The sequence below is a fragment of the Lutjanus erythropterus genome, chromosome 13 (genome assembly GCF_056507025.1).
Source record: "Lutjanus erythropterus isolate fLutEry1 chromosome 13, fLutEry1.hap2, whole genome shotgun sequence".
Taxonomy (NCBI): Eukaryota; Metazoa; Chordata; class Actinopteri; order Lutjaniformes; family Lutjanidae; genus Lutjanus; species Lutjanus erythropterus.
In genome coordinates, this window is record NC_139329.1 from 37,878,208 (window position 1) to 37,905,591 (window position 27,384).

At 38.8% G+C, this 27,384-nt stretch overlaps 1 protein-coding gene across 1 annotated transcript; it reads right to left on the bottom strand.

Annotated features, from left to right (window-relative positions):
- Positions 1–15,073: 15,073 nt before the first annotated feature.
- On the bottom strand, positions 15,074–26,989 carry LOC146317089 (troponin I, fast skeletal muscle-like). Its single transcript, XM_084733710.1, has 7 exons — positions 26,889–26,989; positions 21,160–21,195; positions 20,373–20,409; positions 20,159–20,287; positions 18,791–18,880; positions 16,616–16,792; positions 15,074–15,732 (listed from the first exon to the last, which is right to left on the bottom strand). The coding sequence occupies exons 2-7, from the start codon at positions 21,168–21,170 to the stop codon at positions 15,652–15,654; spliced, it is 525 nt and encodes a 174-aa protein (XP_084589836.1). The 5' UTR covers positions 21,171–21,195; positions 26,889–26,989; the 3' UTR covers positions 15,074–15,651.
- Positions 26,990–27,384: the final 395 nt, after the last annotated feature.

Genomic DNA, 27,384 nt, shown 5'->3' on the forward strand with positions numbered 1-27,384 from the left:
TCGGATATGGATATGGAGCTCCTGTTTATGGAAATGCAGGATCCTCAGACCAATCGGCCAGCAAGCTCCTGAAATATCATCATCCCCTGCCAGCTTCACCCTGTAAATCAGGCATCGCTGAGGAGGAGCTTGATATCATTTTAGGACTCCGCTCGGTGCCACCAAGATGCTATAAAAGGGAGGAAAAGGACTATAAAACCATCAGAGTCCAAACGTTTAACCAGATGAACATGCGAGAGATGAAAGCAGTGGGGCGCTGAGGTCATTTCTGTGTTTTGAAGTTTGTTTTTGGCTTCTAATCTTCAGAAATACTTGGAGGTTCTGAAAATCCAAGAGTTTAAGTGATGATTAGCAAGTAAAGAGTTTTTTCTTTTTAGGCTCCAGTTGGATTCCAATTCACAATTTAATTAAAGTGAAAATCTGTTAAGTCTGTTATTATACTGCTTACAATGAACAAACAGGTGTTAGAAAACTGCTGATGATTCAAGATGAGTCTACTGCTTTTCTCTGTATAGACTGCATGAAATCAGATAAATCTAGACCTTTATCAAAACCTGCTTTGATTAAATGTGTTAAACTTAGATTAAATTTATGGAAAGAGCCCAAAGAATTTCTCAGCCATTATTTAAAAGCCACAAATCGTCTGCCAGTTTCAACTTTGCATCCTTGCCAGCAATTTGCATCACTTTTCATGATCTGTACACCTTTCTGTCTGTTTCAAGAGCGTGTTGAGTAATCTTATTAACTGAGTCGACATCGGAAACACGAACATCTCATCACTGATTAGATGCAGGTTTCCCCTGAAAGTTGGCAAGAACTCAAACCCAGCGTCTCCCTGCCGTCACCTCCACCTACAGATTTCGTCAGTGGAGTTTCAGCACAGAGGGTTTTCCCGGAGCTGCCTGACACCTCTGGACACAGGACGAGGCTACGGGTTAGCTATCAGGCTAACGAAGAGCCAAGATTTTTATGCAAATAAGCAAGACTGAGGATAGGCGATTTGTTTGAATGCAACAGACTACAGAATTATTTTATACATATGCCTAAATCTGAAGGATATACTGTGATACGCACTGTACATACATCATTTCATATGTGTACTAGATGTTCAAGCCTTTCTTACCAAGTATTAATGTGCATGTAATAAGTAACTCTTAAAATAATGCAATTTGAACCTCAGTAGACTGAAATAAAGTCCCAAATGTTGCTAATGTTAGTGCTTATTTAAAGCAACCTGAGTAAATTAAAAGATGTTTATGGTATTTTTTAAGGGTTTAGGGTTAAAGGATGTGTGGCTCCTAGAGAAAAGCAAAATAACAAGCAACAAAGACACATATGAGTGTCAAACTTCAAACATGAAAATACACAAGTTTAATTTTAGCAAGAACTACCTGAATTTGAAAGACAAACTACAAGCAGTGAAGTTTTAAGATCATCCAAATGTAAAAGCAAAATTCCAGGAGTCAACAGCCGACGACTCTTATCTTTCCCATCTACTTTTTGTAAAAACTGCACTAAAAGTTCCTCATTGTTAATTTCACAGAACATGAAAAGATATTTGACACCAGCATGCAGCAGAAAAAAAGCCCACGCAGGACTGTCCCGAATATCAGAATCAAAGGTGAGTCGTACCTGTAGCGCCCGGACCCCTGTGAGCTCAGAAACAAGTTCAAAAGAGAGAAACCACCAGTGAAACTTTGATATCACTTTTAACTATTGCCCCGAATAAAGTGCTAAGCAAGCTTACATTTCTGCCATCTATAAATATCATGTAATCACCGGCTGGCCTGGTTAGCGTTTCATCTTGGATTGCGGATCCGAGCCGTGGACCTGCCCTCAGGAGCCCTTCCAGACCTTTCTGTGGTCACCGAGGGCCCTCTCATATTAACACTTGTGGTATAAAAATATGTGGGCATGATGACAGGTAGGCAGGAAGGCAGATTTTCCATGGGGATATTGTTACATCGTGACTCGGTCATAAAAACATTCTTACTCATTTTACCTGATCCAGAATGCATCCTGCAACATGTTACAGCAGTCACACAGCAAACGGCAGGTGGTTTAACAAAACATTTTAGGATTCAGTCAGTGAAGATCCACCTCAAATGATTCACGGGAGAGTTTCCTGATCTCACAACTCTGTGGTTGAGGTTTGGTTAAAATAAGGAACTTAAATTACTTGGTTAAGGGTTAGAAAATTAAACAGTGCTATTGTTTGTGGCCATACCAGCAGCATGGCACTGTAGGTTGGTCTGTCGGTCCTTTACTTTGATCCAGACTGAAATATCTCAGCAACTATTAAGTTGATTCCCATGAAGTTTTGTACACACAGTCATGGTTCCCAGATCATCCCAGTTTTTCTCCAGAACCACCAGCAGGTTAAATTGTTTGAACAACTGATGGATGGATCCGCGCAAAATTTGATTCAGACATTCATGTTCCTTTTGGGATAAACTGTAATAATTAGTGATTATCTCACTTTCTCAGTCAAAAACTGAATGTGTCCAGTAGTTTGGTTTATGACCAACTACCTGCAATACTAATGAGATTCCCATCAGCCTCAGCTGTGCTTTGAGTTTAGGACTAATTAGCATTGGTTAATGGAGTTTGGCATTATGGGAGTTGTCATCTTAGTTTTTGCAACCAAAACATGCCAGACCATGGAGCTGGGTGATGCTTAACTTTGGCTCGTCCATTTGACAGAAAAAAAAAAAAAAGGTGGCAGCCAGTCAAAAAGTTTTCTAGTTTCTCTAGTACTAAAGAGAAATAGGCATGCGGTTACAGAATCTTGATTAATATTTTATCAAGACTGTCTAGTTTGACAGTTTGATCTGAGATTAATGATCCTGGTGCAGACTGGAAGGACTCATGGAGAGTGAGTTGTCAGTCACTCAGTAGCCACACCCTAAAGCATACCTGCTTAATATTTTACTTTAAATGGACCATAATTTACAAAATAAACATCGTGTTGTATTGAGGAAGATTTGAAACTCGTGACTGAGACCATAAACTTATTGGGAAACTATTTACCGAGGTCATAAATCAAATGAGAAGTAGGCTCATTATCTCATAAGCTTACAAACAATCAGACTTCTTTTAGCAACCAGTGGAGTCGCCCCCTGCTGGTCACTAGAAAGACTGCAGGTTTAAGGCTCTTGCACTGACTCCACCTTCACCAGGAGCTTTGAGACCAATGCAGATGTGCCTGAAACCTGCGCTCTTCCTAATGGCCAGCAGGGGGCGACTCCTGATTTCAAAAAGAAGTCTGGCTGCCTGTAAGGTTGTGAGAAAATGAACACACTTTTCATTTGATCTATGACTTCAGTAAACAGTTTTCTAATGAGTTTATGGTCTTAATCATTGGCTTCAGTTCTTTTTTAATTCAGCATTATGTTAATGTTGTAAATTATATTTCCATTTAGAGTAAAATATTTGATAAAGCAAGAATTACTGGTTAAAACCAATTCAAAACCAATGTCAGTTTCAATCTGTTTCTGCTAACTTGCACATACTAATAAAATTGATGAATAAAACATATACTAGCACACCTATTTTAATTGATATTGTAATCTATTTATTTTACATACATATTTGAATAGAAAATAACAGCTTTTTTTCTTGAGGAAGTTTCTATGTCATGTGAATTGACTCAATCAATACTGAATTGTATTTTTATGGATAATATATCACATTAATATTAATATTAATATTTTTTATTTTAAATCTGACGGAGTTGATGTTTTACAGAGTTGACAAAGTCTTAGTGAGCAGCTGTTTTATTTTCTAAAGCTCTTAATGTTAATCAAAATACACACTTTAAACCATAATTCTTACTTAGCTTCGATTTAGAAGGACTACAGAGTCGACATGTTATGCTCGAGATACATCTGATACTAATTTTATTTAATAAAAGTTTAGCAGTGTGCACACCTTTTGTTGTTAAAATTAAATTTAACAGTTGACAGAAATCTATAGGACACAACTGTAAAGGGACGACTTTTTCATAAAAAAATCAATTTTAAAACAAAAATGATCATAATAAGGGCACACTTCTTACAAACATGTTATCAGTGGGTTTTGTTACTTTTAGATTTTGAAGGCTGACAACACATTTTTAAATTGTCTGCAGTTGTGAATTCTTTTCTGACACAGAACAAGTTTAGAATTTTCATAAATTACATTTATTTCGTATGACTAAATCCATGAAGAATACATTTTCACCAAAACATTGGAATTTGAGTTAGAGTATTAAGAAAAAGACAATCAGGCTTGCAGCTCACTGTGACCAATTTTTGATTTTTTTTTGTATCTAAAACTCAGATTCAAGTTTATCTAAAGAAGAAAAGTAAAGTATGTCAGCTAAAGATTATAGGTCAGCAAAACTTTTTAAAGTTTATTTCAAAACTTGAGTTGGGCTCAAAACTTAAAATTTATTGCAGTGCGCTGCCTTGAACTTTTAGTCAACTTCTTTTCTCCAGTGTGATTCCACACGTTGTCATCAAGGACACACTCCAAGTCTGAAATTGCATCCATGCGTCCCTCACTTGCGTCTCTTCGTCTCAGCTTCTGACTCATGGAGACTCAAGGAAACCAAGTGAAGAGAAAGGACACAAGGAAATCTGTATCTGTTTCTCACTGACAGATAGATTCTCGTCTCTCTGACTTTAATTATAATCATAATTAAAAAAGCGTGGGAAATCATGAAAGGAACATTATTTCTAATAAAGGAAGAAGGTTGTTTGTGTTGAGTGGATCGCCTGAGTTCATCTGAATCCTCCTGTTTGCATGAATCATCCACCGACCTCCACCTGAACTAATTATTTTGTCAGATTTGAGAACAGAACCTCCAGGTGATTTCTTTACTGTGTGATCTATTAAAGTTTGAGTGTTTCCTTTAACGATGCAGCACCGCCTCTCTCCTCAAGGAGAGACGCCTTCACCTGCAATCCATCCACTATTAATCATTTACTTAATTTTTATGAACTGACCTGTCTGACCCCGCAGTTTAATCATCACTAACCTGCAATTCACACAGATTTTAAACTAGATGGTGTACCGGGAAATAAATAAAACATGACTTTGGGAGTGATAAACTTAAGTTTAATCTGTTGTCTGTCTTCACTGCAGTCATGTATCAAATCAGTCTGATCTGCTGCAGCGTCCAGTCAGTAAATGATGTCTAAATAGGGGGATGTGTTGGCTGCTCTGGTGTAACACCCCCCCCCCCCCCCCCTTCTTGATCCTCGCTCCTCTGTGCCGAAATAAGAGTCTTGAGACAGTTTGCAAGATGACATAGCAGGAGAACTCCCAGTTCAAGGGAGGATCAAGCGAGGAATCGTCAAATAAGAGACTTTAGATGTACCCTGTGTCTTTTGTTATTGTTTTAATGTTAGCTGGTGCTCGGGACACAATTTACATATTACACGTTTAATGATTGAAATGAAATAAAAACGTTGCAACGTGAAAAAGAACCAAATGAGCCGAATCAATGAGGAGCTAAACCTGTCTGACTTCACAAAAGCGTTGGAGTAATTGATCTGCTTGTTAACTCTTCACAGCTGATCATCTCAGGCTCACTGACCAGTAAAGGTGTCAGTAGAGCTATAAGCGTTTAGCGGGTCGGACTATAGGACTGAAGGCTTGGGGGGGCAAAGGCGGTGACAGGTCTGAGTGAGGCGCGGACAGCGGGGATGATGCACCATGCTGAGAATGTGGCGGCGGAGGGTGATGCTGGGGGTCGGGTTCATGGTTCTGTCAGAGAGACGGGCAGGTGTTTTCTACCGAGATGTGTGACTGACAACTCGAGCCTCAGGAATGTTCTGAACGGCAGGTCTGAGAGTGGAAATGCGAGAGAAGCGTGTGGCCTTTCCTCACTATGTGAAAGCATTAATAACTATATGTGTATGTTTACATGGAGTCTGATTCATACTCCTGCTGTAGTGGAAGTTTGTTTAGATTCATTCACCATCTGGTTGTGTTTGTGGCGTGGACGAAGTGTCCGTGTCGCCACCCTGCAGGGATGTCGTGCAGATGGATTTAATGCTTGTCACTATGACTTTTCCAGTGTTATATCTATTACAACATGGCAAATGAATTACAACCAGACAAAACTCTTAACAAGGAGAAAATGAAAGCTTCAATAACTCATTTTGTTAGTTTTAAAATACAATTAGCTTGAACTGATTCATTAAGGCAACTAATTTTGTTTGAACTTTCTGAGTTTATTCTGAGTTGAAAGTTTGGTCTGATGTTTCAAACACACAGAAAGTCACTCAACATGGACCAACGCGCTTTAATATTTACTAAACATTATTACCAATGTTTTTCATCGATACATTTCGCCTAGCATTATGAGAAATATGTGTCATCTGTCCAGTTACTCTTTACCAGTCATTCCTAGAGAATGACCACCAGTGGGTCACAGGAGAGTTTATTTGTCCGTCCATGCATTTTCTGTAACCGCTTATTCCCAAAGGGTCACAGGCGCTGGAGCCTATCTCACCTGACATTGGGCGAGAGGCAGGGTTCACCCTGGACAAGTCGCCAGTTCATCGCAGGGCTGACACATAGACAGACAACCACTCATACTCATATTCACACCTACGGGCAATTTAGAGTCACCAATTAACCTAGCATGCATGTCTTTGGACTGTGGGAGGAAGCCGGAGAACCCGGAGAGAACCCACGCAGACACAGGGAGAACATGAAAACTCTGCACAGAAAGGCCCCGCCCCAGCAAGCCGGGGGATTCAAACTCAGGATCTTCTTGCTGTGAGGTGGCAGTGCTGACCACTGCACCACCGTGCCGCCCAACTTTATTTGTGTTCTCCCCAAAAAACAGAAGACTATGGAAGAAAATCTGCTATTTTAAGCTTTATATCTGCAGTATACCTTTTATAAAGGATCTAAAAATGTGTATATTATTCCACTGATGAGAGGACAAAAATAAAAGCCTGGTAATTCTGCCTAAATGCACTTATTCTGTCCCGTTTATGACGTAGGATAAGACTTTCTGGATCACTGTCTTGTTGAGAGGAACTAAAAACAATGAGATGGCCTGTTAACTCAGCATAAATGGATTTATTTCTCAAGGTCTTTGACATGTGTATATGTTTTCAGTCAGGGTGATGCAGAAATGGCAGTAAAAATGGTCAGGAAAGTTCATTTATGCACAAATAAATCTTCTGAAGATTTACTGATAAGGTCTCCGACTCGTTAAATACAGCAGCTTGATCAGCTTCAAACTATGACGCCGAAGGTACCAATCTACTGTCAGTTGAAAGAAAAGTTGATGTATCAAAGTGGTAAACATGATCCTGTCATGACTTTTTTGAAACATGTTGGAGACATCAAATTCAGAATGAGTATATATTTACAAAAACAATAAAGTTAATCAGAATATTAAATATCTTATCTTTGTACTGTATTTAATTGAATATAGGTTTAAAAGTTTTTGCAAATCACTGCAGTTTTTTAAAACACCGCACCACAACTTTTTTTTTTGGAACTTCAGTTGCCCATATATGACACCAGAATTGCTGAGACCAAATTATCATATTATTATCGATAGTATTGTTGCATTCATTGAGATCATGTGCAAGTTAATATTCATTCAGCATCACTGGAATTGTATTATTGTCTAATAACTTTAGCCAGCTGATGGTACCTTCATAGACTGATTGAGCTCGTCAAGCTTTACACTCGATAATAACAACTGTTGTTGGGCATATATGTGTTCCTGTGCCTGTAAGCACTGAGGCCACTCTGTGTGCTAAGGAGGGGGTGAGAGGGGAGAGGATGGAGCGAGGAGGCAACACTTCACAAGGAGGAGGGGCAAGTTGAGGCTGTGTTCTGACCTGTCATATAATGCTCAGTAAACAACTGAGTTCAATTTGACTTAAACTTTTAAAAATCGCACAATGACAAGTGATCAAACCATTTTAAGAACGGTGAGTAAACACTACTATGTATTCAAACATGTAAATGGTGTTTGCATGTGTTTACTGCCCACTGCAGCCCTGATTATTATATGTTCTGCTGATTCAGACCAGTGCAAGCATTATCATTGTTTTTAAATTAAATGATAATTCTTAAAATATCCAACTCCCTTTTTCTAAAAGGTAAAGTTTGGAGCAGCATCTAGTGGCCATTTGAAGACCTGCAGCTGAAGACAATGACTGGATGAAGCCATGATGGCTGCTGTTTGGTTTACACCGCAGCAGGTTTGATGGCTGCTCCCCAAGTTCAGTCATGTAAGGCACAAATTTCAGATCTTACAGATCAAATCGATGTGTGAAAATAGCACTGATGTATAGAAGTGTATGAGCTGTAAAACTAAATGAAACCAGCGTCCTCCTGAGACCCCTCTCAGCACACAAACATGATACTTGGACTGGACTATAAAATTCACTGGGGCAGATGCTGCCAGAGTCTGCTGGCATGCGTGTGGTGTCAGTTTACACCTTCATCAGAGGAGACTCACCTCCTTTACCCTCCTCCTTCTCTCGCTCCAGGTCGGCCGTCATAAGGTCAGAGCTGCCAGTCAGCGGGCTGCAACAGGAGGACAAACTGTATTTACTGACATGTTAACACACGAAGTTCAGGAACATGACATTTAGACATCAGCTGTGACGTAAAATCATGAACCTGCAGATGAACTGGTTCATTTTTAAATAAAAAGAGTTTGAGGTGAATTAATGTTAAACTCGACTTTGAAGCAAATTTAATAAAGTGTCTGCGGTCAAACTGGTTTAACGGCGTCTTGGTGACAGATACAGATACAGATAAGTGTCGCACACAACACATCGAGAAGAATTTGTCACATTTGACTGTAATTAAAAGTGTCATCCAATAACTGCAGTGTGTCACCTTAACACCAACGCCTGTTGCAACATCTTGTTTTATTTATAAGTGCTAAAAAGATGTGACACTGAAAGCAGCTGATTTCACTGATTAACAACCTTCATTTAGAGAGGAAGAACTAATCAGTGAAATTGTTTTATTGGAACACAAAACTGGTCAATCTGAATACAAAAAATATGACTTCACACAAATTGCGTGCAGTGCAAATGCCAAAGTCCCAATTTTTAGTGCAGGTGATACACAGTCTGTCCCGGGGCAGGTGACCGTCATCATATTCTTAAAAACAAACAAGTGAAATGTTCTCAGTTTGGTTTGGTTTAGGCAACAAAACTACTTTGTAAGGTTTTCAGAATGTTTGATCGACAGCTGCCTGAAGAGTCCCAACAGGAAGCTCAGTAATGTCCTGCTGTGGACCGCTGTAGACACATGCTGCAGCAAAACACATTTTAGCACTAGAACTTAGAACTAACAGAACTTGCTGTGGATCGAGGCAGCAGCAGACCACCAGCGCCTCCAGCGCAAGTTAATTTTTTCAGTGGAGTTTTGTGGCTAAGAAGAGAGCACAGACGGCAGCTTCAGTTCACGACGGATAAAAGCTGTCGAACAGAAAAATAAAGCGAGGAAAATGTAAAAAAAATACTGATTTACATCAGGTTAAATCAATGATTGTGTTAAAGGAGTGATATATCGGCTTCAGCTCCTTGTTGTTGAGTTGTTCAGACTCAGACAGCAGCATGGATTTTTTTAAGATAAGTCTTGAACACAAACACACCCAGTTCAAACCCAAAGCAGGACAGTGTACAAAAACTTAGACAAAAGTATTTCAAATTTGGATTAAATTTGATTTCTAAAACTTTTTATATGCTCACTATTATGTGCAAAAACTACACGGTTAGAGGACTATGGTGGATTTGGATTTACAGAGGCTTTAAGGATTTGGAAGATACTTCATGATGGCGGAGCAGAAATGATTTCCAGATCACAGAGGAGAGGTGACGTGAGGAAGCATAATTCAGCGCAAAGAATTCCTCATCAGTTCCTCATCAGACAGCTCTCAGGCCAGATTAACCTCTGCCAAACCGGGATACCCTTCCCCCTCACCTCTACTAACCCCGCCGCCTGCCTTCTTCTTTTCCTGTTTAATCGTATATAAGACTTATTTTTTTTTAACCTGCCTGCCGGGCCTCAGATATGTGACACCGAACACACACTGACTGACAGCTGCGCCTGATGCAACCCTGCTACCTGGCACACGTATAGATACTGAGCTCATCATTTTTGAGTTAAAAACGAAACTCGTCAGCGCTCTCTGGTGGAGCAGCTGTGTAATGCAGGCGAAGCCTCTTGCCCACATCCTGTATAAACTGACACCCATGAATCTGTGGCAAGCTATCGGCTTTTATCCCACATCTGACTCCAGACTACAGCTGACTTTTAACTCCGTACACCCCAGCCAGTCAAAACCTTTTGGCCTCCCATCAGATCAGACTGAAAACTAAGGGTGACGGTGTGTTTTCAGTGACGGCCCCTCAGCTGTGCATTTCATCTACATTTTGTCAGCCATTAAAGTGATCTGGTCACAAACCAGCCAATAAAAACAAAAGAACAAAACACTGCAGGTCACTACGGAGGTTTGGAATAAGGATGTTTATGGTTAATGATTAATCCTGAATGTAAACAATTAAAAAAAAAAATTATAATAATCAGGGGCTCTAAAGCTGTTGGCACTTTCAAACAAAATCTTAAACACGTCTTTTTACTGTTTCTTTCTCCTGAAGTGGTTTTAACCGACAGTTGTTTTATCTCATCTTACCTGCAGCTTTAACTTTCACTTTATTTTATTTATTTTTTACTTGCTTTTATTGTTTTAAATGTTTCTATTTTTCGCATTTATTTCCTGTACTTTGTGTTGCATTTTATGCAGAAACTGTGTTATATAAATACAGTTATTATTTAATAAATAGTCTAGAAATGGCACTGATGTCTGGTGGAACCATTTGTTGAAAAAGGAAACTTAAAAAGAAGGAAAACATTGAACAAGAATACAGAAAACAAACCTAAATGATTAATTATTAATTGATTGTTATCATTTTCAACTATCAGTAAAGTAAATGTCCAACAGCGGAAGAGGAGAGGCAGAACAACTCAGGAGTCATTCAGACTGAAGATCTGGAGAAACAGAAATTCAACATCAGTGGTTAAAAAGTAACTAATACTCTGAGTCAGTTTTTCACAAGAATACCTTGTACTTTTGCTTAAGTTTTTTTTTTTTACATCAGTACTTTTACTTGTAATAGAGTAATATTTTGGCAATGCCACAGTACTTTTACTTGAGCACAGATTTCCAGTACTCGTCCATGTACTTTAAACTTTGATTTGCCCTAAATGCTCTTTTAAATGTTTTATAAATGTTATTTTATAGTCCTAATTCTGTATTTAAAAGAGTGAGATTCTGTGGAAATAAAATATGGCATCTTTCACTACTTATCTGTCATTTGTTTCTTCCCTGTCAGTCCTGAAGACAGTTTTCAGATGAGAGTTCAACTTCTGCCTGACAGGACGACATTTAAAGTTTGTATCAAGCAGCAGATGAGGAATGTGTTTGTGAGGTTCGTGTGTGTGACGAGGAGTGTTTGTGAGGTGTGTGCAGTATCTCTCTACACTGTGGATATTGTAACACCCAAACTGTTGTAGCTCTCCTGCTCTGTTCACTCGTGTCTAATTCTGGTCTAAGTGAAGAAGCAGCTGTTATCTGAGGATATGATACAACCGTCAGCAGAGGTCAAATATAACCTGCGGTAACTCGGAGGAATCACACGCCAAACACAAGACATTGTTGAGGCTGTCAAGTGTTGATGCAAAGTTCAGAGAGACGTGCAGAATGAGAGCACTAAACCATGCAGATTAATGACTATATTAGAACACCAGGAGAACCCTGAAAACAGAACCTCTTTCTGACATGAAAACCAGGTGGGATTCCACAGTCAGAGCAGATCAGAGTCTGACGTGATCCGAATTATTAGAGATGTAACATTGTATGGATGAGGAGGAGCCACACTCCTAGAAATAAAGGTGCTAACTAGAACCATAAATGGTTCTTTGACTTGTCCCTGAAGGAGAGTCTGTCTTGCTTCCTAGTAGAAGCTTTTATAAAGGTTCCACTTTGTACCCTTTAAGAGAGTTCTATCTAGAACCCAGCATAAAGGGTTATACCTATTACGGTCTGTGAAAGGCTTCAGAGAGAGGTTCTACAGAGAACCCTTCTATGGTGTAACGGTTCCACCTAGAACCATCCCTGGGAGTTCTATCATGAACCTTTTAACCTTCTACTGAAAACCTTATATTCCAAGGGTTTTATCTAGAACCCACCCAAGTGTTTCAACGGGGACCTTTTTAGACTCCAATGGTTTTATCTAGAACACACTCCACTGGAAATAATTTCTGATTCCAGGGGATTAATCTAGATCCCAGTCAGGGGGTTCTACCAAGAACCCTTTTATATTACAAGAGTTTTATCTAGAACCCACCAAGGAGGTTCTACAGAGCACCCTATTATATTATGGTATAAAGTACCCTTGACAAATGAGTTTCTAAAGGATTTCAACAATCCTCGAAAAAACACTGTCTTCAAGTGTTCTTTAGATAAAAAGGGTTCTTAATGGAACCATTAGTCTTACAAAGAACCCTTTTCTTCCAAAAAGGGTTTTTCAGAAGCAGGAGGAACCCGTCTTTCTAAGAGTGCAGGAAACACGAGCCTCAGGAATGAATCTCTGACAGTCCTGTTGCATAACCTTCTGGCATCATTAAACATTATTTATGACTGTTTGCTCCACAGAATTTACAACAAAACGCTTTTTTTTCACAGTTTGGAACCAAATGAGGAGCCTACAGGCGGGACGTTTAATACAGAAGTCTCATCATAAAAATATTTCTGTAATATTCAAAACATTTTGTTTCATTTTGCCACATACGATTGTCATGTAAATGAAACTGCATTCCTCTTTATGGAACTGGGAGCAACTGCATCTCTGAGACCAAAGGAGCAGCTGAAACTGAATCCAGGACCCCCTCTGCATCCACATGAATAACTCTGCAGCATTGTTATGCTTGTTTTATAGCTTTTTTTTTTATTTTACTGGCTGTCAAACCACAAAAAACTGCCTCAGATTTATGATCCAATGCAGCACAGGATCAGGGAAGAGAGGGTTTGACAGGCACCTACCTGTGCAGCACACCACACCAGGTCATGTTTCAGGTAATCTGCAGGGAAAAAGGAGAAAATAAAGTAATTATTTGGAAAGACACATGACTTCTCAATCCAAAAAATAATAAAACTTAATAACTCACCTTATCTGCTCCAACTGGAAAAAGGACTGAGGCTTTCTGCTTGTAACTTTAAACCAACAGCAGATATTAATTGAAAAAGGCTTGAAACAATTCAAGAAAAAAGGATTCAGGCGTATGAAGCTACAGAAAAATTACAAGATTACTTTTAGGATTTTTTTTTTACATTAGTAAAGTTCCTTGGCTTGCTTTTGTCTTTAGAAAGCATTGTCCACTATTTATGCAGTTACTGGTAATGTTAGATAATGGTCAGATACCATTTAGTAAGACATAAAATAAATTTAAATTTTATATTTCTATGACAGTTAAATTATGATTTTTGAGTTTGTTTGAATGCATTAGTAAAGTTACCAAGTTTGTTTCCATCTTTTGACAGCACTGTCTTTTGATCATGCTAACAATTAGCTAATGAGCGTTATTTGAAGTAGGCCTTAATCTGTCAAAAAACACATCAGTATTGGTTTATACTCTGTGAAGTTGCCAAGTTTGTCCCTAGTTTGTTTTTGTCTTTAGATAGCTGTCTTTTGTTCATGCTAATAAATATCGATACCGTTAGCCAACAGTTAGTTACAGTTCAACCAATGAATGTTACATGAAGTTGTAAACCTTTAAACAAATCCCAAATGAGCACTGATTTATATTCGGTGAGCTGAGAATTCCTACATTTTGAAAAACTTAAATCTTCATCATAAAAAGTTAACATTAGCATAAATAATGCAGCATAAACTCTGAAGCGGTTAACATCAAAGTTGTCTGAGATGAGAGGAAAGTTAACATTTTAAGTACAGTATTTTCTTGACCATCATCTTAAATAACCCTGGCAGATTTAAATGTCTCACAGCTGCTACAAGTTCTCATTTTCTCACATTTAGCATCACGCTAACGTCATCTAGTGCAGCGTTGCCTAACCCTGGTCCTCAGGGTCCACTGCCCTGCATGTTTTATTGCAGCATGTTTCTCTGCTCCATCACACCTGATTCAAATGATCAGCTCGTCATCAAGCCTCTGCAGACGCCTGAAAACAACCTGATCATTTGAATCAGGGAAACATGCTGCAATAAAACATGCAGGGCAGTGGACCCTGAGGACCAGGGGTGGGAAACACTGATCTAGTGTACAGTCCTCTGCTTCTGTATTAAAGAGCTCAGGAGACCACTCTACCAAAAGATCAGAGAAGCTCTTTAACTAAACACAGACAATTTAAGGTACATTTAAGTTCTAACCTTAGAGCATTCAAGACTGAACTTGAGTGCTAAGCGTTTACAAACTCAACAAGACTATGAACCAGATGAACATGAAGCTTTGGTATTTAATGTGACAGCAACAAGACGAGAAAAGTACATCACATTTCCGTTTGAACACTTTAGAAAAGATAACATGATGTTGTTTAGTACAGACAGTAGGCTGAATTATACTGCTGCAATAGGGGAGTCACTTCTGTTAGCAATGTGACAGTTGTTTTTTAATCTATAGCTTACCATTAGCTCGCCACGCATTAGCTACACATTTCTTTTTGCCTGCAAGGCGTAGATTGTCTAAAGCCTGAGCCCAAAAATTTGTGGAACGATACGGCTTAATAAGCTAATGACCCAATAATATGTCTGCTTGTCAGGAAGGTCAGGTCACAGAACTCTTATTCATTATTCTTCACCTGTTCATTCATGCGATACTAGTTTTTTTTTCCATCTTTTAATGCAATACTGTAAGACACTTGCCAAAACAAGTGTGCACGTTTCTTCTACAGTAAAAGAAATAAAAATGGTTTCATAAAAACTCTGTGGGTGTGCCAATTTTAAAATACACAACAATGTACTAATGCACATCTCTGGTACAGCAACATTTTGATGCAGAAGCATAAGTCAGCCTCCTCAGAACAAAAGCGGGTTTTATTCATCACTCATGTACTAACTGACATCAGTACACACAGTACAAATACATCACAGTACGGTGTCAATACAGGCAAAAGCAGAAGGCAGCTTAGATTCAAATGAAGAGTTTTGTTCCAAAGTCAGATATCCAAAAACTACCTGAACTCTGCCTCATCTGCCTCAGCTCACCTTACACATTTCCACCATGGAGACGATGAAAACTGTGTAGTTCAACTCTTTCTTTGCACAGAAATATTTTAATTTAATTGACTGGTTTAAAAATAATTGATGAATATAATTGTATTTTTCGATGTTTGCACAGTCAGATATCATCAATTTTACAATCCTGGAGATTAAGGCCCTTCATCACCTGCTGTACCACACCACAAGTTTAAAAACACTTATTCACACTCGTTCAGTTTACCTCCATGACAGTCATGTCTTACTGTATCTGTTCAATAAGGTAAAGGTAGGTTTACAACGGATATGCAGCGTTTTGGAATAAAACTCTTCCATTACAAAGACATTAGACCTGAATTCTGTCCTGAAAAGCCCCACAATCAATGACGGATCACATTTAACTGTCGAACATCTTCTTCCTATCAGACTTGTCTTCAATGTTCTTACGCCAGTCTCCAACATCGCGCAGCTGCTTGTCCTGTGAACACAGACAATGTTCAGTTTAGTTTACATAACGACCAGCACGTTCATAAGACTCAGTTCATAAGTCAAACTGGACAACCAGGGGGTGTGCTAGATGAGTATTTCTGTCACCTCACCCTGTTGTTTGGCCGACAAATTGATAGTTGTAGGTTAAGATGGTGATAGGCTCATGTGAAATGCATTCTGGTACATGGTTGATTTAAATCATAATTTTATCAGTTGTATTCAAGGCTGGCCAATACAATTATATTGTACCATGATATGAATATCATATTGTCTTCTGTTTTGTTTTTTTTAAGGCTACACTGCAGTTAAGTGATCTAACTTCTGAACTTACAGACTGTTTTAGCAGTTCAATTATTTACCTTTACCCACTCAGTTATTATATCCACATTACTGATAATTATTCATCAAAAATCTCAATGTGAATCGACTGATATGAAACTTCACTGTTGTACTAGGTTTTTCAGCGTCATCGCCCAGGCCTAAGTTATATGCAGTATTTTATTTAGGAAAAGTTTTGTACAGCTGAGATTTAACATTTAAGAACTATAAAAACAAGGTATTGACAAAAGTTTCCTATTGGTGTTGAAATAAGGTATGTTTAGGTTAATAGTATAGTAGAAAAGTTTCAACCTGGAGGCGGTTTAAAACCTTTGTAATTGTCTCAAGGCTTTGTTGCTTTTTAGCAGTAAACCAGATCAATCCTTCAACTCTGCCTCAAAGTCTGACAGAAAATTCACATATGAGCTTAAAGCTGTTGAGGTGGAGGTATGGAAGTAAGATGACAAACTAAAACACAGCTTAAAGACAAGAGAGGCAGGATATCGATGGTTGAGTTTGAGACTGAAGTCTAGATGAACCAGGCAGTTGCTCACCTCCTCTTTCACCTCCTTCTTGACCTGCTTCAGGTTGGCTCTCAGGTCCATGTTGACCGTGTGCTTGGAGCCCAGCAGAGCCTTCAGCATGGCGTCAGCAGACATGCGCACTTTCTTCAGACGGGGTCTCTTGAACTTTCCCCTCAGATCCACAATCTTTATGTTGAGGTCTCTGACCTTCAGGACGATTCAGGACAAAAGGAACAATTACAGTCTTTTATTATAGGTCACATTATCATATATTATTACAGTAATTTGTGCTGTCAAACAGGGGAGTGTTAAAAAAAAAAGGACTTCCAAATGATGGCTAATTACATTTGCAATACAATACACGAAAAACAACTTTGACACAATGTTTCTGAACAGGAACAAGGTGCTGTACAAATGTCTGTCCACGCCAAAAACGATAACCAAAACAAGAACTGTAATGATGTGTGTCCACACTGATGAATGATAACATCCTGTAAACGCCAGCTGTGACAGCAGCTTGGGAAAATGGATGTTGAAACACAAAAAGCCCAGAAGGATATGGGCTCAAAACATTCTTCAAAGATGGAAGGAGTTCAGCAAATCCAAAACTCTGTTATGACAACTTTTTTTCATACTTTTATATGAGTTAACATCAATTTGATGGCATCCTGGAGGACATCAGTAAGGTCCAAACAAAGTTCAGAGACCCCATCACTACCAGAGACTGTTTGGCATCATGTCTCAGGTAAAATTATGCTTTTTCTGTGTAATTTGCTGCCTAATATTACAAAATGTAAGCTTCTAATAAGTTGAAGGCTATACCCTCATTCATCAAATTGCTCTGAAAGTAATCCCAGCAATGTTGTTCAGTTAGAATGATTTTTAAAATGATATATTTTCCGTTATTGTTATAGTTATCCTTCTTGGTGTGGACAGCCGGTCAGAACAAAGTCACCTTCAAGAGGCGGCCGATTAATGTTTTTATGAAATTATTTTTGCCTCAACAAAAAGATAAAAGTGTTCCACAGGGTCACAATTCTCGGCTGACAATAAGAAAATGAGCCTTTACTTCTAAAACCAATCATCAGAAAATGGAAGTTGTTCCCGTCCCTTGCAATTTTTTGGGTCACCCCAAAATCAAAAAGGCATATTTATCCCCCAGCCTGTGGTGCTATTTATAATAGCTCTATGGCAAAGTGAACTGAATTAGTCGCACGTGCAGGAACTTGTCATGATCAAAGTGTCTGGTGTGCTTCAACTAAACAAACAACAAACACAACAGCCACCTCAAACATCACTGTAGAAACAAATGCAGCAGGCATGTATGATATGTATGGTATGATTATTAGCCTTGGCGGAGGTCTGCGTTCTCTGAGTGTCCTTCTACATTAAGAACTGTAGTCCAACTAATACATGACATCTGTTGACAGAAGCTATGAGCTTAAACAGACTCATAATCATTAAATAAAATAGGTGGGAACTGACCACAAAGATTTACTCCAAGCTACATTTATTCAGGTTTTACTCAAATCAAGCTATATCACTAACATTTCTGATTTCAAAAGGATTAACGTATCATCAACTAATAAATAATAGAGGCAACTTTTTACGAATTCTTTTCAGCCTCATTTGGATTGTCAAGATAATATACAAGGAGAGGCTACAAGCTGCAACGATTAGTTGATTAATCGATTAACTGTCAACTATGAAATGAATCTCCAACAATCGTTAATCGTTTTGAGTAATTTAAGAAAAAAATGTTCAGCTTTATTTATATCTATATATCTATATCTGTATCTATATATATATATATATATATATTAACAGTGAAATTGTATTAGTAGCATTACAGCTCTTTTTCCCTGTAAAGATCTGAGCTATATGTTGATTGACAGAGAGATTTTGGTTTGTGTGTAAGCCTCACTTAAAATAGAGAATGAGGTCATTATTCCAGCATGTGGCATCAACAAAGAACAGACTGCAGCATCGCTCCAATACACTGTTAACACTGTTAACAGTCTGTGAGCTGGGTGCAACTCTGAAGTAAAAAGTGACTTAAAAAACGAATAATGGAAACAGCTTGTATTTTATCTCTTCGTTTGTCTGCTGAAGTTAATGACAGTAAACACCTCATGGAGCTGCTGCATATTAACCTCACTAACAGGTCGAATCAGTGTAGTTAACAGACCTGGAAAAGCATCTCACCTCATTGAGAACCATGTTCAGTTTGAACTCTATGCAGTATCTCTCCTCTTCACTGATGTCAATCTGCTCATGGAGTTTCTTGCAAAGTTCCTGAGGAGAAAACAGAAAGAACTGAGTTTTTGTTGAGTTTGCTTCAAGCTTTGACATAATTAATAGTCTGGATACGAGCACCGCTGACTTCATTTGGAGCCTGAGTCGGGACAGTAGTGATCGAGGTTGGAGTGCACGCACGCACGCACACACACACACACCTGGCTGAGTCAATGGCGAGCAGAGCTCAGCTGTCAATCATAACATGAAACCCTTTTTTTATGGCATGAAATAACTAACTGAAAAAAACTGATCAGAAAAATTAACATTTAAATAAACATCAGCGTGATAAGAACTACCTAATATGACAAACCATTTTTGGGAATTGGGGTTTATGACCTGTTCTGCAGCCAGCCACCAGGAGGAAGTTTACATGTTTTGGCTTCACTACATATTTCAATGTCTTAAACCCACAAAACAGAGTCAAAGTCAGCTAAAATGAGGAGCTGTGTAACTTGAAAATAACTGTTTCAAAAAGTAGAAACAAACAGCCAGTCCCTCCAGGATTCAGCGGACTGTCTTTGGGATTGTTGCAGCCTAAAATGTCTCATTTCAGACTAAAAAACTGTGATGCGTGTTGCAATGTTTTTAGGCATTCTTTGCAATTAAACTGTGGGAGCAACTGAAAATTGCAAAAAGAAAGTTGTGATTTTTTTGTACAATTCATTAAAAGTTCTAGGTGAACTTACCTAAAAGACTCATGATAAGAAAACCTCAAACAAAACATGCTTTATTTGCAGATAAAGAAAACTCCACAAAAAGGCAAAATCTATACGGGACTCAAACTCAGTTAAAACAACAAGCACATAATTATAAAATAAAAGCGGTCGGAGCGTTGATGAAACGTGTTCTTGTCAGTACCCGTGATAAAATCAAAACATATGAATGCAAAAAAATGTGAATAATACAACAAAATATTGAGGTGGTTCATTGAAACATACATGTGTGATGTTTGCACAGGGGACTCCTGTTATTCGTAGAACTTGCAGGGAGCGAGGATGACTCGGCCAATTTGTGGAAAAGTTACGGAGTTTGGACAAAATTGCGAGGTCATGCAGAATTCACGGGGAGTGGTTGAATTTGTATGAACTGTTGTGATCAAAACTTCCCAGAGGGACTGAATTGCATAAGGTGTCATTTCTGGAATATGTATGAACTCTCCTCTGTGCTTTTTTACTGGCAGAAGCTAACGTATCATATAAAGCTGACTCCAGCATACAATCTGACAGCAGTTTATCCCGGACTGACCCAGGACAGCGTGTCCTGTTTCTGTCTTACCACGAGCTCTTCACTGGAGTACGGCAGCTCCAGAGGAGGACATTTCTCTGCCAGGAACTTCTGCCTCTCCTGAGTCTTCTGGTTTGACTCAGCCTCCAACAAAGTGTTGGCCACCACCAGCATACAGCTCTGTGAAGGACATTATCACGCAACTTTAATATTTTCAGCTCCTTCTGCTCTTATATAGAGTAAAAACGTACAAGTCATGTCTTACTTTCAGAGTATGCTTACGCCTTGCGGACAGCCTTTTCCTGCAGAGGAAAACAAAAAAAGGCATGAATCAGACTGGCTGAAATCAAAGTACATTATATCAAAAATAAATCCATGAATTTGTAATTATGATTATTTGTTGTGTCTCATTAGAACCATGTAGTGATGATACAACTGTTCTTAAAAAAATCAATGTCCCATAACAAAGAAAGGAACACCAACAGTGTCACAAAAAGCTTTTTGAAAGCACATTTTGAGCAATAATTATGTTTACATGCACACTAATTTTCAACTTTTATTCCAAACATTAACATATATAAAGATTAGGGCTGCACGAGTTTGTGAAAAGTTCACATTGCGATTATTTTCAATGAAATCACGATATATGATACGATTAGTGGAACTGATCAGTCTTGCATTACAATTTTCTTCTAAATTGCCCCCCTGCCCCCCTCAATAATATAAAAATCTTCAGAAATTGTTAATACATAAAAAGGAACATTTTAATCTGCATCCTGATTTTCATCAAAATGCTGACACACGACTGTGGGACACATATACCAGACGTTTCATGTTCAACTGAGTGCTGCAGTTAATAAGAAGATGTGAAGATTATAATATTGTATCCTTTAAAAAGCTCCTTGATCTGCACTAAAATACACTTTTTGACCAATTGGCCTCAATTTCCACCAAATGTTGAAATATGTTTTAAGGTATATGTCATGAGACATTCTATCCTATCTAGCAAACAATAAAACAGTATATTGATACATGTCAAACTGTCAACTCACTCAGTGGCCATCTTTGCTGCAGGATCCTGGTGTTACCTGGTGAAAAAAAAAAGTCTCACTATGGGCATGTATGTGCAAAAATAACATCGTTTTCCTCTTGACCATGAACAACATGAGCATTCCTCCACTTTTAGTATACTTTCAAAGAGAAGACAAAAGTGAATCTGGCATTTAAACTGTGATTTGGGACACTTTTACAAATGACATCAGTCTGAGCAGACACATCAACTTTTGTGCAGCTTTTCTGCTGATAGTGGAAGTAAAAATATCTTAAATACTTGATCAAGTCTGACGCTCACATTGACAAAAAGCTACGAGTGTAAAAGTCAAAATGAAGCTCGACATCTTTTCTTTCAGCTGCTTAGTTCCTCTGTCAAACGGTTTCGTGTTTGAAGCCACGTCTCCTCCTCCTAAATTCCTTCCAGCTGTAGAAACTCACCTATCTCACATTTCATGTTTGGCTCCAGTTAATTCTATCTTAAGACATCATGTTAATTCCAGGAAATTTCATGGAACTCGACTTTGTAACCCAGGCCGTGTTAATGCCTTACAGGAGCAGACCACTATTTTTAGCAGCATGGCTCTGGGGATGGTGGTCCAACACTGTGGTGCAGTCAAAGCTACTGCATGGAACTTTCATATTTTGTTGATTTTGGAGCCCCTTGTGGACAAAAGTGGTAGTTTTTTTCACCACAATAACCACAAATTATACTGTCAAAAACAAAATTATCTAAATAAAAATCTCCTCCTGCTTGTTTTCCCCCAACTGGCTCACATACAATGGTAACTTTGCCTGATAAACTGTACTCATTTCATCTAATCTCAAGGAGAATCTGACCTGGTGACAGACATTAAGAACAACTATATAGAAACAGTGGACGGGCTTGTTTGCTTATACAAGTCATATAGAGGCATCAGTATCAAGTGTGTTTCATAACCAGTGAAGAAGTCCGTGTAGGAGCTTTAAATATCTCAGCAATTACTGGATGGATTACCATGAAATCTGGTTCAGACATTTATGTTTGAACTTAGTGATTCTTTGTTCTTTTAGCGCCACCAACAGGTCAGAATTTATACTTCATGACAAGAAACCTCTAAAACTACTAAGAACCTGGAGGCTAATGCTATTAAGGTATCATGTTACACATGTTAAATTTTACATATTAGTGTAACACACTAAATTGATATGCTGTATTTTCTCGCTCATCCTTGCTGCCCCTGTGGCCACTCGCAGTATTGCAGCAAAAAATTCCCCTGTGGTGGAAAACCTATTTTTCCCATAAGCCACTATTATAAAAGAGACACCAGTGTCAATTATGATTCTTTGTATCATGAAATTTTGAGATTTTTTTATACGATCTTTCCCGGGACAGATGACAGCGATCGACCGAGTGTGAAGTCACAGGCCCGATCAACAAAAGAAACACTACTGCGCTCAGTGGGCTGCTGTGGAAGTAAACTCCAAAGCTAGAAAACTTTTTTGGCATGCACTAATTTAGCAACTGTCACTCGGCTGAGCAGATGCGTCCAGTATCCATTGCAAAAAGTTAGCATTATAGCCTGCTAAATTCTACATAATGTCAGATTTTTGCACTTTTACACTTGTCCAAAACTTCACATAATGACATGACACCTCTGGAAGTGACTCAAGTTCTGTCTGCCTCAGCATTTCTTTGAGTCTGCTGCTAACATTATATGCTAACACTAGCATGCAAAGTCAGTAACAATTCTAGCACAATGTAATCAAGATGCTAAGCTGGCATGCAACATTTAACATTTTAGTTTAGTTTTGTGTGAAACTGCTTAGTGAACTCATCTCCCACGATATATGTCATCAACACGAATCATCCACTGTCTCATTTGCACACACTCTTGTCCTCATACCAGCAGCTAGTATTGAATACAGTAAAAAAAAAGTTCATAAAAATAACACTTTGAAAATCTGCTTTTTGATCCCTGAGAGCAAAGATTAGCCTCTCTCCACATCACTGTTACACATGCATCAACACACAAGTGTCATTTTTACAATATGGAAGATGAATGACAACAAGCTGCAGTACAGACACTAATAATCGCTGCACAAAAAGAAATTATTCAGAGAGAAAACGTCTGGCATTACTCAGCATTTTATTCACCTCCATCCGGAACAACGAAACAAGTCAACCTTCCAAAACACGTAGGAACAACATAGAAAGATGCAATATGTAAGAATCAGCCACCTGGTGAATTCATACTCCAAACAAATAGGGGGCAGCATATCACCAGCTAACTGCTGCTAACTGCAGCTTCCATTGGCTAGTTAGATAGATAGGCGTACAGCTAGTGGTACACTGCTACCACAGGAGCTTCGGGAGGAGGAAGTTCTCATGCCTGGGTCAGTGCCGGCATGGGCACAAGAACTGGAGCCGGACGATGGAACCAGTCTCGGCAGCCTCCTGACTGGGGCCGAACACAGAGACCGACAGAGACCAGTTTGACGATAGGGAATACAGAGTCGAGGTCTGACCAGAACTCTGACTCTGGGAGAGGAGCGAGAGCGAGGTCGAGCATCAGTCAGGGCCCACCTCTGCAGGTTTGATCTGAATCTGAATCCAGCAAGAAAACCACCTCAATGTTGCTGGACTGAGGGCAGACTGGAACCTTCGGTGACTCACTATCACCTTTTGAGGTACCAGTTAGTTACAAGAGAGGATGGGCCAAGGCTAGCTGGTTAGCATGCTAACTTCAGTAGATATCTCTGCAAGACTGGACACAGACAAAACTCTTATTTCTTCACATTCTGTTGATAATTTCAGCTATTTTTAATATCTTAAACTAAAAAAATGATTTATATTACTGGTTTCGACTCCCAGTCTCTGATACATTTTTGTATCTTTGTATTGCCAAAGACATTCCTTTCACCACAACTGAATTTAGATGGAGGATGAAATCTCAGATTAGCATTCTAATAAAGCCTACCTATCTACCAATGATGGAGGAAATACTCAAATATTTTACTGAAATAAAAGCACCTTTACAACAGTGTGAAGTTCCATTTACATTGCACAAGTATTTTCAGCTAGTTGTACTTCTCAGTATGTGTTTTAAGTAAAATGTGACATTGTTAGATTGGTAGTACTGATGCATGGATGTGTCAGCAGCATTTTATTGCTGTCGCGGCTCAAATTGGAGCTAGTTTTAACTTCTTTATGTACGGTTAGCTAGTTTAGCCCCTCCAAATGGTCACCAGGTAAATCTTAGGGTTCATGAGTTTATTAATTGGAGAGGAAAGAAGAAAAAAGAAAGTTGAGATTAGGGCTGACCTGAATGCTTCAAAGCTTCTGCCGTTGGCCTGGTAATTAACGTCCAATCAATATTCAAATGCTGCGCTTATAAAGCAAGAAATGGAGCTCCTCTATGGCATTTAATTAATCTAAAAACCCATGCACATAAAAACCTTGAGTGTACATATGATACCAGTGCACAGAACATGATCTGTGAGTCGGAAAGCATCGTCTCAAGGGAGAATATCTGCGCTCTGTGCACTAACATGGCTGCAGGACTGTGATGAGCTCAACCTTCCCTACAGAGGCAACTGCTTCAAGCGTAAATGCCTCAAAAATGATATTGTGGACAGCCCTAATTCACAAATTCATAAAACTTTTTAATATTACCGCTAATATTTCAGAGTGGAAAAGTGAAATGTAAAGTGTACACGAGTTCAGAAGACATAAAGGTTAAGAAAAACTAGTTTAACCTTGAATGGATTGTATCTGTATGTTGTTGTTTTTAATTTATAACCTTAATCTGACAGATTAATGTAGTGGAGTACAAGTACAATAATTTCTTTTGAAATGTAGTAGAGTGGAGGTACGAAGTAGCATAAAATGGGAAAACTCAAGTACAAAGTACGACATTGTACTATGTACAATATTTAAGAAAATGTACTTAGTTGCTTTCCACCACTTCTTTTAATATGAATTGATAAACTGGGTAAACAACAATTCAAGAACCCAACTGGAGGACTCTGAGGCCTCTTCCAGAGGTACTCGGAGGCCAGATAGTCGCTGCCTGAGCTGTTTGTTTAGGAGCTGTGACGGAGCAGTGGATTAAGACTCTATTCCTGGAGCCACAGCTGTTCCTAACGTCTTCATTATGGAGAAAAAAAAAATGACAGCAGGCTCGTCTTGAAAGAAAAGACGTCTGACAACCACTGCAGGCATCCTTAAACACATAGCTGGCCTGCGAACAAATGGCCGTCATCTGTAAACCAATAATAGGCGGAGTGGGGTATCTCCAGGGCTGACAATGTATTTTAGGACACTTGAAACCCGGAGGACGTAACAACATGTTGCTCTGGAGATGGAATAATATCTACAGGGTTAAATTTGGGCCTTGTCTTAAGTAAGTGTGTGTGAATGTTATGGATAGGAGATTGTCTCTGGAGGGAGGGTGGAAGAGTTTGCAGTAACTCAACACCACAGAACATCCCTCAGATAGAAAAGATGTTACAGCATATCGCAAAAATAACTCACTGTCGGGCTGACCTCAGACGCATGTCCAGCTCAACTGCTTCACACTGAGGAAACCACAGACAAGAAGGTACAATGTCTTTTAAATCCAACACAAAAAGGAGCATCTAAAGAGGAAAACTATATTTTAAAGAAAAGCTGTTCAGGTCTTAAAAGCTCTGCTATTGTAGAAATCTTGTTTTAAAATAAACGTTACTTTCTCTTAAGCATTAAAACATTTCTAGACTTCTAGTGTCCAAATCTGGTGACTGTGGATTAAACTACCTCTTCAGGACAGTAAAATTACAGAAACTAAAAAAGTAGAGCCAAAAACCAAAACAAAATCTTCTGTAAAAGCTCCTCTATTATAGGAATCTAGTTTAGGAAGAAACAAACTAAACCTTTAACATCTGAACTCTTGTGAGGAAAACAGGCTAAATTTGGTGTGTGGGGATTAAAGTGAGGTGTAAAGTGAAGACAGAGACGGAGGTCGGCAGCCGCAGCAGATTAGACCAGGTCTTCCTCCGAACCCCACGGTGCTGACAGGAGGATAAACACTGCCGGATCGATTTTCAAATTCATGCCTTGTAGTGGTGTTGCCTTTCAGCGTGCCACATCACCAGACCATACATCATCGCTTTGCTCCCGCAGCAGGCAAAGCACACGTCCAAGCATATTCAAAAAGATACTGAAAACGACTTGTTTTAACGTTAGAAATCCAGAAAACTCTCCTAGGACACACAAGTAGGAAAGAAACAGGACAGAAAGAAGAAACTTTCCACATTTTCTGCATGTTTTCATCTCATGTAAGACCAAAAGTTAACAACTATAAAGTGTGTAAATTGCTACAATGCTCAATTCTGATTAAAGAATTCCCAAAAACATCAAACAACCATGACCCTATGGCATTTTATCGTCACTTCAAACTGAGTAACTAAGTAACTAAGTAACTGACGCTTGGCTAAAAAAAACTTGGTCTAACGCCAACCACTCACACTCTACAGTCTCTTGATGAGGTGAATAAATGTCAGATATTCTCCAAAGGCTCATAGGACATGAAAGATTTCAACTTTTTCTAAAATCTTCCTCTGACTTTTATCCAAACATACAACAACTATGCAGACAAGACGAAGTATCTAACTGCAGTCATGCAAAGAATGTCCATGCAAACAACCAAAATATTCCATGCTTTTAGACTAAAACAGGGTCAAACTGGCAGAAAAAGAGTTCTTTCTTTACCCAAGCAGAGTTGTCAGCTTGTTAGAGTCACAGAGACACAGACCGAGTCCCAGGCAGGCGAAGTGTTAAGAAGGTATATATTGCAATCTCTGATAGCCCTCTAAATCCTGCACTTTCTCTTTATGGAAGTGGATTACTGGTCAAACCAATGAGCTGGCAAGGTCATGAAATACAGTACAGTGTCATCTGCCCCCTTCCTCGGCTCGCCTCATTATAAATAACCCGCCCTTTAAGATTGTTATCTGTATTATCTTGTGCCACCGAGGTTCTGACAGACAGAATGCAGGAAAGTGATTAAACCACAGAGGCATTTTGTAATCAACAGTTAATTTATATATAGACAGAAATCATTTAGACTCTGATATATATATCGCAGGGAAACACTGACTGACATGCTGCTGTCTGAAATATGTTTCACTATACAGCAAAGAATAATTAATACACTTAAAGTCATTTATTTTTCTGTATTTTTATATATATATTTATGTCAGTTTAG